The sequence below is a fragment of the Fundulus heteroclitus genome, chromosome 5 (genome assembly GCF_011125445.2).
Source record: "Fundulus heteroclitus isolate FHET01 chromosome 5, MU-UCD_Fhet_4.1, whole genome shotgun sequence".
NCBI lineage: Eukaryota > Metazoa > Chordata > Actinopteri > Cyprinodontiformes > Fundulidae > Fundulus > Fundulus heteroclitus.
This window is the reverse complement of record NC_046365.1, coordinates 3,067,290-3,081,467: the sequence shown is the minus strand read 5'-3', so window position 1 is coordinate 3,081,467 and position 14,178 is coordinate 3,067,290. Positions and strand designations below refer to the sequence as shown.

The 14,178-nt window shown below is 41.6% G+C and overlaps 2 protein-coding genes across 2 annotated transcripts in view; one reads left to right on the top strand and one right to left on the bottom strand.

The window, feature by feature from the left end:
* The window catches only part of si:ch211-156l18.8 (probable G-protein coupled receptor 158), a 34,115-nt gene extending 28,819 nt beyond the window's left edge, over positions 1-5,296 (top strand). Inside the window, exon 11 of the mRNA XM_021320184.2 lies at positions 1,154-5,296. Coding sequence (XP_021175859.2) covers positions 1,154-4,321 — 3,168 coding nt within the window. The 3' untranslated portion in view covers positions 4,322-5,296. The remainder of the gene's footprint in view (positions 1-1,153) is intronic.
* A 110-nt stretch (positions 5,297-5,406) lies between these two features.
* mrpl45 (mitochondrial ribosomal protein L45) lies at positions 5,407-13,622 on the bottom strand. Its single transcript, XM_012869874.3, has 8 exons — positions 13,513-13,622; positions 11,583-11,778; positions 11,347-11,464; positions 11,052-11,150; positions 10,032-10,080; positions 9,802-9,951; positions 9,463-9,636; positions 5,407-5,920 (listed from the first exon to the last, which is right to left on the bottom strand). The coding sequence occupies exons 1-8, from the start codon at positions 13,573-13,575 to the stop codon at positions 5,822-5,824; spliced, it is 948 nt and encodes a 315-aa protein (XP_012725328.2). The 5' UTR covers positions 13,576-13,622; the 3' UTR covers positions 5,407-5,821.
* Between the last annotated feature and the right edge of the window lie 556 nt (positions 13,623-14,178).

Below are 14,178 nucleotides of genomic sequence, written 5' to 3'. Positions count from 1 at the left end.
CAAGCTAGGAATGTTTATCAGCCCTGAAACAATTGTCCACAGTGAAATAAGTTCTATACCAACATGAGCTGAAAAGCCACTCATGCAGGAAGAAACCATTACTTCAAAAGAAACATAAAACCCCAGATAGCAGTTTCTAAATGCACTCAGCGATGAGGACATTTGTTTTTAGAGACATTTTCTGTGGTCTGATGAAACTACAACTGAAGTGTTTGGTAAGAATGGCTATCATTACATTTGGAGGAAAAAGGGGAAACTTGCAAGGTTGAGAACATGATGGACAGCGGTGGCACCATCATGTTGTGGGGTGCTTTAGTGCAGGAGTGACTGGTGCACTTCACAAGATGGTCTCGTAAAAAAAGAGCATTATGGAAAAATATTAAAGCAACATCTTAAGACATCAGTCAGGAAGCTTGGACACAAATTGTTCTCATAAATGGATAATAACTGCTACCAAACAGCTACAATGTGGCTTCAGCACAAACAAAGACCTTTTTTTAGTGAATTGAAATCTCAATATCAGTTGTATTGAAAATTTGTCAGCAGAAATAAAATGTGTCTGAGCAAGGCAACCTGCAAACGTAAAACAGTAACACTGGTTCTGTCAGGTGGAATGGGTCCAGAGTCCTGCAAAATATTGTAGAGAACTTTATAGGAAGAGACCCAAAATGTTAGGGCCAAGTCAGTTTACAAGGCAACTCTACCAAATATTGAGAAAATGTATGTAAACATCTGATTTTCAAGAGTCTTGAAAAATAATGTCTGTAATCTTTATGGACTGAAACATGCTAAGTTAAAACTGGTTTAATGCCCAACAGGGGACACAAAATATCTTTTTTATATAGTGCATGATGGCAACTATATTTCACAAAATAAAAAATAAATCTCAAAGAATGCACAATTGAAAATATTTCAAAACTTAAATGTAATGCAATATAAATAATTATTCTCAAGGGTATTGAGTCATGGTCAGAAAGCACATTTTTTAACCTTCATTCACCTTTTTATTCTTTCTTATCCTCCAGTGTTTTCTCCTGGCATAAAAAAATGTAATTTAGACTTTCCTCTGACTTTGTTTTGTCTTTTCCTCTCTGTCATCTCACTTTTCTGCTGATTTCCATCATCAATTTCCTTTCTTCTTCATATGAGTCAGGATGAACTTAAGAAGTTATATGCCCAGTTAGAGGTCTACAAGGTGAAGAAGATGACGGCAAACAACCCCCATCTGTCAAAGAAGCGCAGTTCTCGGTGTACGCTGGGAAGGTCGCTTATTAAACGCATTACTGAGTTGCCAGAAACCGTGAGTCGGCAGTGCAGCCGTGAAGAGAGAGATGGATCCTTCCGCATTAGACGTGGGAGTCACTCTGATTCGTTTAGGATTGCACCAGATACTGTAAGTATCAGTTACAGAAGTTCAATAAAATCCCATTCATCATTCTTATTGAAGTCCCAAAACGATCATCATTATGTGAGGGAAAGGGGCTCCTCGTTCCGTGAGTCAACGTTAAGGGCCAATTCTGTAAAGAGATCCTCCCAGCGATCTGAGACCGACTCTCTGGATATTCCACCTGGGGTGTGCAAGTCAGCCAGTGCTCAGAATTTGACAATTGATACCAATCTCCTGCATCCTGATCACACCAGGCTTCATAAATCCTGGAGTCTAAGCTCCTCTACTACCCATTCAATTGAGAACATGTCGAAGATATCCGGTGGAAGTGTCATGCAGTCAAAGCAAAGCCTCTCCATTAGTGATCAGACCCGGAGTGCCCTCCAGTCAGAATCCTTTGACAAGGCTGAGGTCTGTCCCTGGGAGGTGGAGCCAGAACAATCGGGGGAAAAAAACAAAAAGCATGTTACATATGCAAGCTCAGAGGGTTGTGAGGAAAAAGAGTTACCCTCCCCACAAGCACTTGTTTGTCCCTGGGACCATTTACCAGCTGTTGAAAAGGCTCCTTCAGTGGACAAAGAGGCTCAAGCTGACAGCGTGTCCCCTAAAGCCCCAGTAACCGTCTCTTCAAGCGCACCAGGTACACCAAGGCCCAAGGTGACAAAGGATCAACGAGTCTTCTCCTTCCGCACAACCACTAATAAGTGGCTCTCTGTCAAGTCTTTTGTGTCATCTGTTGACAGTAAAGAGTTCAGTAAAGACATACATTTAAATAGACAGGATTCTCAAAATAGCTTGGAGAGTACCTCTACAACTCCAGTGTCTGGAAGATCTAGTAGACGTCCGAGCATGGACAAAAAGTCACTGCAGAAATTCAGTATGTCGACAACAGAGGGCAAGCCCTGCCTTGTGAAGCAAAATGCTGTCAGGCTGTCTTCTACAGATTCCTCTGATAGAAGCCCACGAAGGATTGTGATTGTAAAATCTGCCATCTCTCCTGCTGATGCTGATGACGCACAAAAAGAAGGCGGCCATGAACATGCATTTCTGTCGAGGCAGAGCAGCAAACGTAGTAGCATAAGTTCTTGGGATACCATTAGCAGCTCAAGAACTCCTTCTACTCGTCGAAGAGGTAGCAATCGAATCAGACCGGCCTGTAATGCGTCTTACACAGAGGTGTGTCCTTGGGATGGAACTAGTTCTGCACAAGTAGAAGGACCAAAGAAGCAACAGAGCATCAAAGCAAGCATCTGCTCACAGGAATCCCAGGTGTTCGAGCGGTCTAATGTTTGTCCATGGGAATCACATGACCAAGGGAATTTGAGAAGACAAGAGAGCACTAGGGTTGAAGCATGTCCTTGGGAATTGCAGGATATTTCAGTGACTTCACAAACTGCAACATCCAAAGAGCCACAGGCCCAATCTTTGAAGGCAGATGTTTGTCCCTGGGAAACTGTAGAAACTCCCCAGATTTCAATAAGACAAGACAGTGAACATGGAAATGTTTGTCCCTGGGATGCTCAGGATAAGGAGGAAGGTGTACGCGAAAATGTAAATCCTTCAGGATTTCCAAACAAAGGAACACTGATGGTACCTCTTCGGCAAGAAGTCATGAAACCTGCAAACTATCCTGCTTCATCCACAGAAGTTGTAAAGGTTACCCAAGCACACAAGACAACATCCTCTGCTCTGAATCCAAGTATACAAGTATCCAAAGCAGCTGAAAGCTGTCCATGGGATTTCCCCGATCCACCTAAACCCATGGAAGATATTTGCCCATGGGAAGGGGCGGGCAAACAGCCTGCTAACACAGACTCTACTTTACTAAAGACAGTGAACACAGATGTTTGTCCGTGGGAAACTGGACATCAAGACAAACCAGATACATCTGAAACAACTGCTTCCGTCATAACTGAAGTGACAGAAAGCATCCGAGTAAATGTTTGTCCATGGGAGACAGAGTCTTCCAAAATGGTGTCTGCAGAACTGCAAAGCCCATCAAAAGGGTTAAAAAAACAGGACGGCAGTAGGGCAGGAGTGTGTCCATGGGACACTGAAGATCCAAAAACTCTCAAAACGAAGGACAGTGCTTTGGCAGATGTTTGTCCATGGGAGACAGAAGACCCTAAAGTTACAAAAAGACAAGACAGCATTAAAGAAAATGTTTGTCCATGGGAGAGTGAAGAACCCAATGTTTTAAAAAAGCAAGACAGCATTCGAGAAAATGTTTGTCCATGGGAGAGTGAAGAACCCAATGTTTTAAAAAAGCAAGACAGCATTCGAGAAAATGTTTGTCCATGGGAGAGTGAAGAACCCAATGTTTTAAAAAAGCAAGACAGCATTAAAGAAAATGTTTGTCCATGGGAGAGTGAAGAACCCAATGTTTTAAAAAAGCAAGACAGCATTAAAGAAAATGTTTGTCCATGGGAGAGTGAAGAACCCAATGTTTTAAAAAAGCAAGACAGCGCACATGCAGATGTTTGTCCTTGGGAAATCGAAGACCCAAAACCTTTAAAGAAGCAAGACAGGTCACACTCAGCTGTTTGTCCATGGGAGACAGAAGACACTAAGGACAACGATGTCGGCCATCCTGACAGCAAAGAATATGGAGATGATGGAAAAGCAGACACGAATGTAGCAGAAAACACTTTATCTACCAACGGTGAGCCAGACGTCACAGACAACCAGAGGACTCTTGAGGATGAATCTCCTGAAGACATGGGCACAGAGCAGACGGATGAGTCTAAAGCCAACTTGGCTTTGGGTCGGCGTGATGCTTTGTGTCCATGGGAGATCACCAGGAGCCCATCGGGTTCATTTACGGAGAACACTACTGACGTCTTTACATGGGAGCCTGAGAACATCCCAGAGGAGGATGAGGAAGATGATGCAGAGTGTGCAGCTGAGGCTCTGGTGTTCCCACCTGACTTGTGATTGAAACGTAGACAGCGTAAAGGTGGTAAATCAAAAGAAATGAACACTACAACCTTTCTCCTGTTGACTGAGTTAGGGCTAACCCCAACAGTGAACTATAGGTTGCTTTGGACTCTGACCTCTCATGGATATCAGATTGAATTGAGACGTTTACAAACTAGTTTAAATTTCTATTTATACATGTATTACATCCCATGTTGATCCAGCAGGTAAACACACACTGAATGGCAATGAGAACTCCTCTAACTTCCTGCTTTTATATGAAAATGTATTTTGTGTTTCTTAATGAGAAATGTTGTTTGTATTCCATTCCTATGGCAGTATGATCTTAAACCTGCAGATATGACTAACCTAAATGCAATATGAGGCATTAAGATGATCAATTTTTACTTCTTACCACTTACTGCTTTGCAATAATGCATTAAGAGGACAAGATAATCTTTAAATCAAAACTCTAAGCACGCTTTTTCCATATATCCATTAGACTCTCAATCACCCTGTAAGCAGACTTAATTAGTGTTCAATAACAAGCTCATTGCTGAATCCTTTCTCATCATCAGGCGTTGATTTAAAAATGATTATAAAAACTGTCAACATTAGAAACACACTGTAAATGAAACATTTCTATTTGTGGTTTCTAGAATACTAAGATGACTCTGTTACCACTGGATGCTCTAAATCTGGTCAAAACCCTTTCTTTACTGTCGAAGTGAGATTTTGTTACCATGTCCAATAAGAACGCAAATTTATGAAAGTAAAATCAAGCATTGTTTACTTTTTCCCTTTAATTTATACAAAGGCAGTATATCGGTGTAATTTTTTTAAATATTTTTATTTGGTATTGTTTGTGTTTGTTTTTGGTAATACTAATAATGTCCCCAACAAGAGCAATGACGTTGAAGGGTATGAAACCCCAAACAAACTGTTTTATTCAGAGAATTCACAGAGAGCCATTGTGTTTTTGTCAGTAATTTTTTTTTATACACTGTATCAGACTTGTGGTTTTAAAAATGGAGAAATTATTGCAACACAGTCCATGATTTTCACTAACAGATAACCTTTGTGAAAAAGAGCAGGAGGAGCTATCAATATTAGCAATATTTATTGTCCATTGCAGAAGTCAGCATCTTGTATATTCAGTGCAGAAATAAACCACTCCATTCTAGACATCTGTGCATTTTTATTTCTTGCATATACATATAACTTTATTCTCACAAGAATGACAAATAAATGTGTGAAAAGAAGCCGTGACGATGACAAGATCTTTGACGTTGATAAGACGACTTCAGATCACGGCAGCTTGTCTGAACCAAAACTCATCTGGTCCATCAGATGATGCAACATCTTAGAGATCTTCTTTGACAGAAGAAAGCAGGAACAAAAATGGAGCCTGGTTTCCTGCTCAAGCTCTATAACCTTATCCAAATATTGAATATGAGTAATTAACATGTCCTCCTTAATGTCCTCAGTTTAATGTAAAGACCAGCGCCCCCTGCTGACCTACTTATTCCACTGTACTGCTGCTGGTTTGGGAACTTCATAGTTGAGGGCATCAAATTCTTCCCATGGCTTCAGCTCTGGACCAGGGATGGCAACCGTCTGGAAGAAAAACAAGAGCAGATGTGGGCAAGTTGCTCAATAGACAAAATGAACTATATATGTTTATAGAATATGTATTGAACTAACTGATATAATAAATGTAATGTACTGTAATCTGACAGAGCTCTTCAGACAGATATTAACTACAGTATTGAAAGCTCCGATGAGTGAACTGTATCACACTGAAAATAATGGTTATTAATGGTTAATTAAACATATTGTGGCCCACCGCCTGATGTCTGTCTGAGCTCCACCAGGCAAGGGATGAATACCCACAACAGCAAAATGAACTCATCCATCCACAAGGTTCCTAAAGTGATTCATCTTCGTTATATTTTCAATTATTTTTATTTCTTAAATACATTCGATGTATGTTTTATTCCGGGACTCCATGTATTGAGCAGCATTTTCAGTCTGTATTAACTGAACGCCTACATCAACACAAGCATTCAATCAAACACTATTATAGAGCACTATTCATACGGTCAGAGTGCATTATAATGAAAAATCTAAGTTGGCCATGTTTCCTGAACAGCAAAGACAAAAACTGCTAATGAATTACTGGTAAAGTCATTTCTACAAGCAACTAAGTCTTGGGTTGTGTTTTTTATTCCAAATCTCTTCTGTACGGATCTCAGTCAGTTTTCCTCCTCACCAACCCATTCGGCCATATTGCACCCTTGTGTTGTCATTTTATCCCTTCTTACTTCCATTTCAGATCCATGTACATACACCATTATAGATCAGGTTGCTTTTCTTTAGAATTAAATATTTTCATGAAATACTTAAATGTCATGTATAATTCTATTTAATTGTGTTATTTTCGGACTACTTTGTACGACAGCCTTTGGGACAGCTGACTAAGAATGTGATAGATTACAGAGCCTGATCATAAAGGAACATCTAAGAGACCTCCTGGTGTCCCTTCTGATATTTCTGTAATAAGGACCTTATTCCTTTTTCCTGACAATGAGCAGAATATAGAAAATTACTTGACACTGCCGGTTGTTAAAGCAGGTATGAAACACCCTCTAAAGGGCATGAAGTGGTAATTGGGTCCATCTTATGCCTTATAGTTATTGTTTTGGTCGGACGTGGAAAGCTCTATATTAAACACCTAAAACTCCAAAGGTACCAAATGCTGATGGGGTAAAATGCCCAGAACACCTTCAGCTAGGTGTTTGTTCAGCTAATGAGCACACTGTTGTGTGTTGTTTGCTAGTGTGCTCGTTTAACAGGGTTCTTGGGATGTTCAGGGACATTAGAACAGAACGGGGTGACTTTTTCTATTATATCTCATTTTCTAATCAGAGCTGAAAGTGTTGAATATTATAATGACTGAATATACTAGTTATAAGTATAACCATGCTGCATCACAACCACACAACAAAACAACTAATTGGAAAAGTCCCACTTCTAGCCTCTCTGATCTGGCATACCTTTGTCCAGGGTTCAGATGTGTGTGGATGTCTGTGTGGGCCCAGTGCCTAACCAGAGCTGGTGTTAAAAGCAGTTCTTGGTTGGCTTTAGAAGAGCAATGGTTTACCACAATAACAGAATTAACTCTGAGCATATTATTAGATTATTATTAACACCGTATCCAGAATTCTTTTGTTGTTTTTTACTCTTCTCTATTCTACCGGAGGACTTCCTACACCAGGTGCGTCCAAAGTCCAGACCCTGAACTTATTTTGTGCCACCCTCAACTGCAATTCAAGAATGATTTATTTTTATTTTATTTTTAGTTGGGGCAGGATTATTACAGACAGGTAAATATTTTCTTCCAATTAAAGATGATAAGCACCACACAAAGTATTTGTTTTTTAATAACCTACTTTTTCACATTCACTTTAATTTCATAGCAAATAGGACTGTTCTTATTGCTGCGAATAGGCAAAAAAACCCTGGATGAGCATCTTTAAAGTAGCAAGAAGTAATAATGACACCTAGTGTCTCAAATTGGTAGAGCAGCCTGCCAGTGACAACACCAACATGCCGTCTCTATACGGTTCTGTTGTGGCTGTGAAATGCCTCTGAATTTTTACTTCCACAGGATAGGTATGTGATGTATTCTGTTGTATTTCTGGTCTGCTTCTCTTACTGGTTTCCATGTTAGCAGGCTGCTGCTCTTTTGCCAAGATAAAATACCAAATGCTGCGCTCTGTTTTAGGAACCCTGGGAACTCTCATATGATTGGCTCAGGAACCAGGAAGTAAACACGGGTTACACTCTGAACTGAAGTAGTCAGCTGATCTAATTTTTTGGGCTCATACTGTTGCTGAATCTGGACTGATCAGGCCACATTTCTTCCTCTATGACGATGGTTCCCACTGTCCTTCCGGTTTTTAATCACTCATTGGACAGTTCTCAACCCAATTTTAGAAGTTTCTGTAATCTCCTCAGATGTTTTCTCTGCTTGATGCATGCCAATGATTTGACCCGTCTGAAACAGACTCTCAGCTTTTACACGACCACAGGATGTGTCTTTCGACATGGTTGTGTAAGAAATGAGAAGCTACACATTGCACCACCTGGGGTTAAATAACTTGCTGCCAGCTGAATGATCATCACCCATGCAGTAATTATCCAATAGGAGGCTCGTACCTCTTTGAATAGGTAAATTCAGGTGGGGACTACTTTTTTTTTGTTTTGGTCGGTAGTCTGTTTTGTGGAGCAGATAAAGAAATTTAAAGCATATTTTTTTGGGATTCTTTTCTTTTCTTTTTTAGATCTTTTGGCCCTCAAGTACTTTTAACTTGACAATTTCGACCCACGTAACAAAAGGGTTGTACGCCACTGATTTACACAGATCACATGATTTATCTCAGTATCCCTGAAAACATCCTTCCTAATCCCAATCAACTGATCTCTGATGGTGACCAGCAGGGCTCCAAGGAGCACTTAAAAGCTGTGTTACGGCAAGTTATACTTGATGACATTAAAAGGCAGACTGGGTTCAGAACTGAGCCAGAAATACTGTCTAGATTCAGTGATAAATAGGGCCTGTAAGATCAGCTCTAGGATTAATTTATAGTCTGAGATGAGTGACATCAAAATAAACAGTGGGCAGAGAAAAGAGAGCGCTCTCATGTTGTTCAGCTGCTAATGACTTTAATTCTTGCTGAATCGCTGTGATTTTACAGCGTGTTGTCCAAAACAAACTAGATAAAAAAAAAGTTAAATAACAGCGGAACATGTTGCCTGCTCAGTATAAAATCACTTCTCAATTCTGGTCCAGCTCAAAGTTGGAGCCCAGCTCTACGTTATTCTAACTCCGTAGAATAGTTTGTACAAGCCGCTGCTACTTATTGGTTTTAAACGTGTCAACGGGAAATGCAATTTGATGTCAGAGTAATTCTACTTTTCTTTTGTTTGATTAAGTCTAAGCCAGTCTGAACTTCTTATTTTTCCCCTTCCTCAAACGTGTTCAGCTTGTCCTAAAATAAAAACCGATGTACTAACTATCATAAATAAACTCTTTTAAACTTTCTTTTAAAAATCCAAAGAAAAAACGTGATCAGATGTGCAGAGTGGACCATTACCATAATAACTGGGTCTTTGGGAGGAGCCCAGGAGGGCACGATTTTCCCATGTAGCCTCCATCTACTGTAGGGGTTGATGAGGTGCCGCTCTATGACCAGGTACTCCAGCACGTCCTTTGGCTGTTCCTCACTGCCCAGCATCAGCCTCCCGAAGCGGTCATAGATGGCCAAAGTCTATGGACAAAATGGGCAGAGAAAAAGCCAGATGATCAGAAATACTGTTTGTATCTTCAAATCCCAATACAGCCCTACAGAACCTTGACGAAATTAAATCAAATGCAACCAGCTGCTTCCAGAAGTCTACCAGTAAGTCATTTAAATACAAGGGCAAAGTCATACCTGCTTGGAGTGCATGCGAACTGTCACCTGCCCGTACAGGTTGCCTTTGGTGACCATGTCGGGGCAGCGGGCGTGCACCACTCTGGGGGCCTCCAGCGACTCCATGAACTTCCACCGGATGGTTTTGTAACGGTTGCCTCTGGTCATCTCCTGCAAACAGCGTTGACAGCCGTTAGAAAAAGCAGCGCGGACCGACGGACAGCCTCGCAGGATGAGGAGGAAGAACTTACGGGGTAACACCTTTCTGTAACCAGAGAATGAAGCCTCTCTCTGTTGAAGCTGCAAAACAAGAAGCAAACGTCAAACGTGCTTGGCGCCAGAGCGAGGCGTCCACACGCAGACCGGTGACGGCTGTGTGAATGGGCGGGCTTGGAAGAAGCTAGGATGTCAAACATGAGCGCTGCCGAAAAGCTGGCTCAGGTTACTCCCTTCCCTTCTTCTAAAATCATTTCTCTAAAGGTTATGAAAATAATGTTGTAATTCAAACCCAACAGTAGCACAGACAGGGTGTTATAAGATAACCTGTGTATAAACTAAGAAGAACTGAAAGGGCTTTTACTTCTAACGTAAAGGATTCCTCTAGTTACGAGTATCGATATCAAGATAAGCCAAGCTTTTACAAAGTTCCCTAACATTTTCTGTCATCCCCTTCCTGCAGCTTAAAGTCCCTGAGCGACCCATCTGAAGCATAGAGTAACTGAAGCCTGCCCGTTCCCACGTGTTGCTGACACTGCTGCTCAGCTGGCTGGAGAAAAGGCAGCTACACTTTTATTCTCATAACTCCCTGTATCAAATCTAAACAACAAAACAATTTCACATATTATTATTATTTTAGCAGCAGCAGCAGAAACTGTTGTCATACATGCTGCTCTGGTTCCCAACTGGGAAAGACGCCGACGACAGGCTTGCACCTGCAGGTAAGCAGCACCTTCTGCAGCTCACACCGGGATAATATGTGTCACATAACAACAAATGGAAATGTACAGGAAAACACTGCAGCTGAAGGTTAACACAATCATTGACCCACAATGGTCCTTAGAAACAGTTTATCTCTGTTTATGAGGACAGTTATCGTCCATGTGCTATCAGCAGATCTGAGAACAGCATGAGTATACCTCCAACTTCCAACAACAGCCTCACTGTAATAAACATATTTTGCTGCCTGCCTGAGCGTGTGTTAGCTACCAGTGGGGGGGGGGGGGGGGGGGGGGGGGGGGGGGTGGGAATGAGGCAAGAGTTCATCCTCTTACTGTATGAGGGCGTTGTGGGCCTCTATGAAGATCTCTTGGGCTTGCTCCGCAAACGTCTTGGTGCTGAACTGTGAATCGTGCTCTTTGATTTTACGAATCCTGAAATGAGATAGAAACTCTTTGTTTTAAACAAAACTACGCAGGTGTCTGGGGTTTAGTTAGGAGAAAATATATAACCGTGCATAGGGCTGGCACCGTGAGCTCTCCCCCCCCCCAACAGTAAAGTTAAGCCCTTTCCTGTAATCGTCGACTCATGCTGGACCAGAAAGCATGAACAAGACAGTGCATGTCTTACGCGAGCTGCGAGGCGGCGCTCTGTCGTATCTGCTCTGTTCGCTGTTTCAGGCCCTCCTTAGACAGCGCCGAAACACGCGCGTCTCCTTCCGGGGGGATGTATGGGTCAAAGACTCCCGCTGATGAAAACAACAGGACGTGACTGATGTGCTGTGCATCACAAATCTAGATTTTACATCCCCTCCTTCACAGAAAAAAAAAAAGGTTTAGTCCCTCCCGCACGCCGACTAACTTTACCTGAGCAGGCGATGTTAATGGGTCTCTCAAGGTACTGCTGTCGGAAGACTATGCCTGCCGCGCGAGCCTTGATCTCTGGGTTTTCTTCCTTCTTCCCCTTCAAGCCCACAGCAGGAGGAATAAAGTACCTCTTCTTGGTCCGGACCGGCAAGAAAAGTGGGCCAGGATGCCGAACATCCCGAGGGAACTCCGCATTCTGAGAGAGGAAAGATAAAGAAGTGATCAGTCACCAGAGTGTTCAAAACCTGATTTATAATCAGTGGCAGCTACATTCCATCTATTGAAGAACCATTTAACGTCTGTCCTTAGTTGTAAAAACATCACATTTTTGAGAAGATTCAGTATTTCCAGTGTTGACCCTACTTCTGTAATTCACTCTGAGGCTCTTCTGCTAGACTGCAGGGCTATGACTGCATGTCAGTGTCAGTGCACACAGTCATAGCCCTGCAGACACAAATACTGCTTCCAAAAAATTCAGTATATCAAATTTTGCACATTTACTGCTAAACATCGCTCAACAATTGCACTTAATCATCATTTTGCATATATTGATACTTACTGGTGGTCTCGTGGAACAAAGAACAGAACCACATAGTAAAACTAACCATTAACAACATACTGTTCATTTTTTGGGTTTGGCAAACATTATCAACTATAAGAGTTTATTGCTATCATCATGTGTTTTTTTTTTAAATCCAGATAAAGATTCAATAATTGCCTATTCCTCATTAGAATCCACCACATCCACAGATTGTATCAGCATGCTTCACTGTTGGCACTAAAGCTTTTCCACATGTTCATTCCCAACTGAACTGGGCACCAGTCTTCTGCAGCTGATCTGTGCTCATCCTGAAGAATTTGCCACCCTTCCTCTCCAAAACTCCTCACTTCTCTGTGAATGCAGACGCAATCACGCCAACCTGCTGCCAGCATTAACCAAGCTCTGCACCGGTGGCAGCGTAACCGTTTAACGTGTTCCTCGTCAGGTGGAAAGGAAACCTGTGGAACTGCTGAATCCTTCAGCACGACTTGACCTCTCACCTTGAAGCTTCTTCAGGGCAATAACTGAAGTGGACTTCCTGATTTAAAGAGTAAGTATGTTAAGTAATTCATATTTCAATGCTATTTCAATAATAGTTTTCTATAATTAAACAAATCTAACAATAAGTTCTTACAGAGTGGCCCACTTTAAAGGGGAGTGTGGAGTCTTTAAAAAAGGAAAGTGGGATTTCCATTTTAAATTTAAGACACATAGACACTGGACAATTCCCTCTGAGGTCATTAGGTCACATATTGACTTTCATCCAATTAGCTATTGAGTATTTAGATTAATGATAAAGGATCTCCTGCCTAATAAGCAAGGTCTGGAGACTCATCTTGCTCCTTAGGTGGAAAGACAGTTGTGAAGAAGCGCTGATCAATGAGGAAAAACTGGCATCAGACATGAAAGATGGTACAATATTTGGAGGCAGATCCATCAAAGACAGCAGGGCGGGGAAAAGGCTTTTGCTTTCACTGCAAGGCCGTTCCCTGTTTGGAGTGAGATGTTTGTGGGTAGACTGACTGAGTGGGCAAAACAAAAACAATAAAAAGCTTAACCATGTTTTTTTTTTTTTTTTTTTTTAAACCCTTTCAAGTCAGAATTCAGTGGACAGCATCCACTATCACAGCTTAAACTGATAATTTGGTCCAAGCCTTATAATGATATGATCTAAGAAGGCACATTTTATGTAAATTTTACATATTATGTTTCGCGAAAAATATATCTCCGGGAGATTAGTTGTATTGCGCTAAGACGTTCATACATGAGGTATTTAGGGCCAATAAAGTGATCCCCGGTAAGGCAAACCGCTCCAAAGCAGCGCAACAATGGAGGCTCTTCCTAACCAAGCTGACTCCACGGCTGCAGTCTCGTTAAACATCACGGTACCTTTAAGCTGCTGTATGTAACGCTGCGAAGAGCCCCAAACGTCCTCGTCATGGATGTCGCCATCTTGCCCACATTAGCAGCCAGGAAAGGGAAACCCGGCTTCCGGTGTTACACCGGAAACACTTTCAAGTTAAAAGTTCCACAGTTCGAAGAAACAAGTATTCATCGTCCACGTAACAATTCCAATAAAATTGTAGTAAGAACATTACACGTATGCCGCTCTATTCACCCTCTTGGGGTTTTACCTATTTTGTTACATTCCAATTCTGGCTCTCAGTGTGTCAGGGCACGTTTCTCAGCAGAAACATCCCATCAAAATTCACATCCAGCCAAATACAGATGATCAAGAACACATAAAATCCAACATTTTGTCCTACATAGGACGATGATGATTTATTAATTTATTAATTTTGTGGTTGGTGCATAGTTTTATTATATCATGAGGTCAATTTAAAACCCACTAATCCCAATATTGGAATTGATATCACGTAGCAGTTTGCTAGCCCAAATAAGGGTGTAAATGGTGTGGAAATAGGGCAATTTCTTGCTCTTTCTTGCCATTGGCCTTTTTAAATCAGTCAACTACTGGACTTTTTGTTTGTGGGGGGGGGGGGGGGGGGGGGTATTTTACAGAAGACCAATGGGCCACCCTGGACCTTGCAGTGT

Bases quoted from the DNA above. Each gene is read 5' to 3' on its own strand.
- mrpl45 (XM_012869874.3), bottom strand. From the start codon at position 13,575: ATGGCGACATCCATGACGAGGACGTTTGGGGCTCTTCGCAGCGTTACA. The intron at 10,081-11,051 runs GTAAGAGGATGA...CTTGTTTTGCAG, and splicing joins GCCCACAACGCCCTCATACA to CTTCAACAGAGAGAGGCTTC. The intron at 9,952-10,031 runs GTAAGTTCTTCC...CGCTGTTTGCAG, and splicing joins TTACAGAAAGGTGTTACCCC to GAGATGACCAGAGGCAACCG.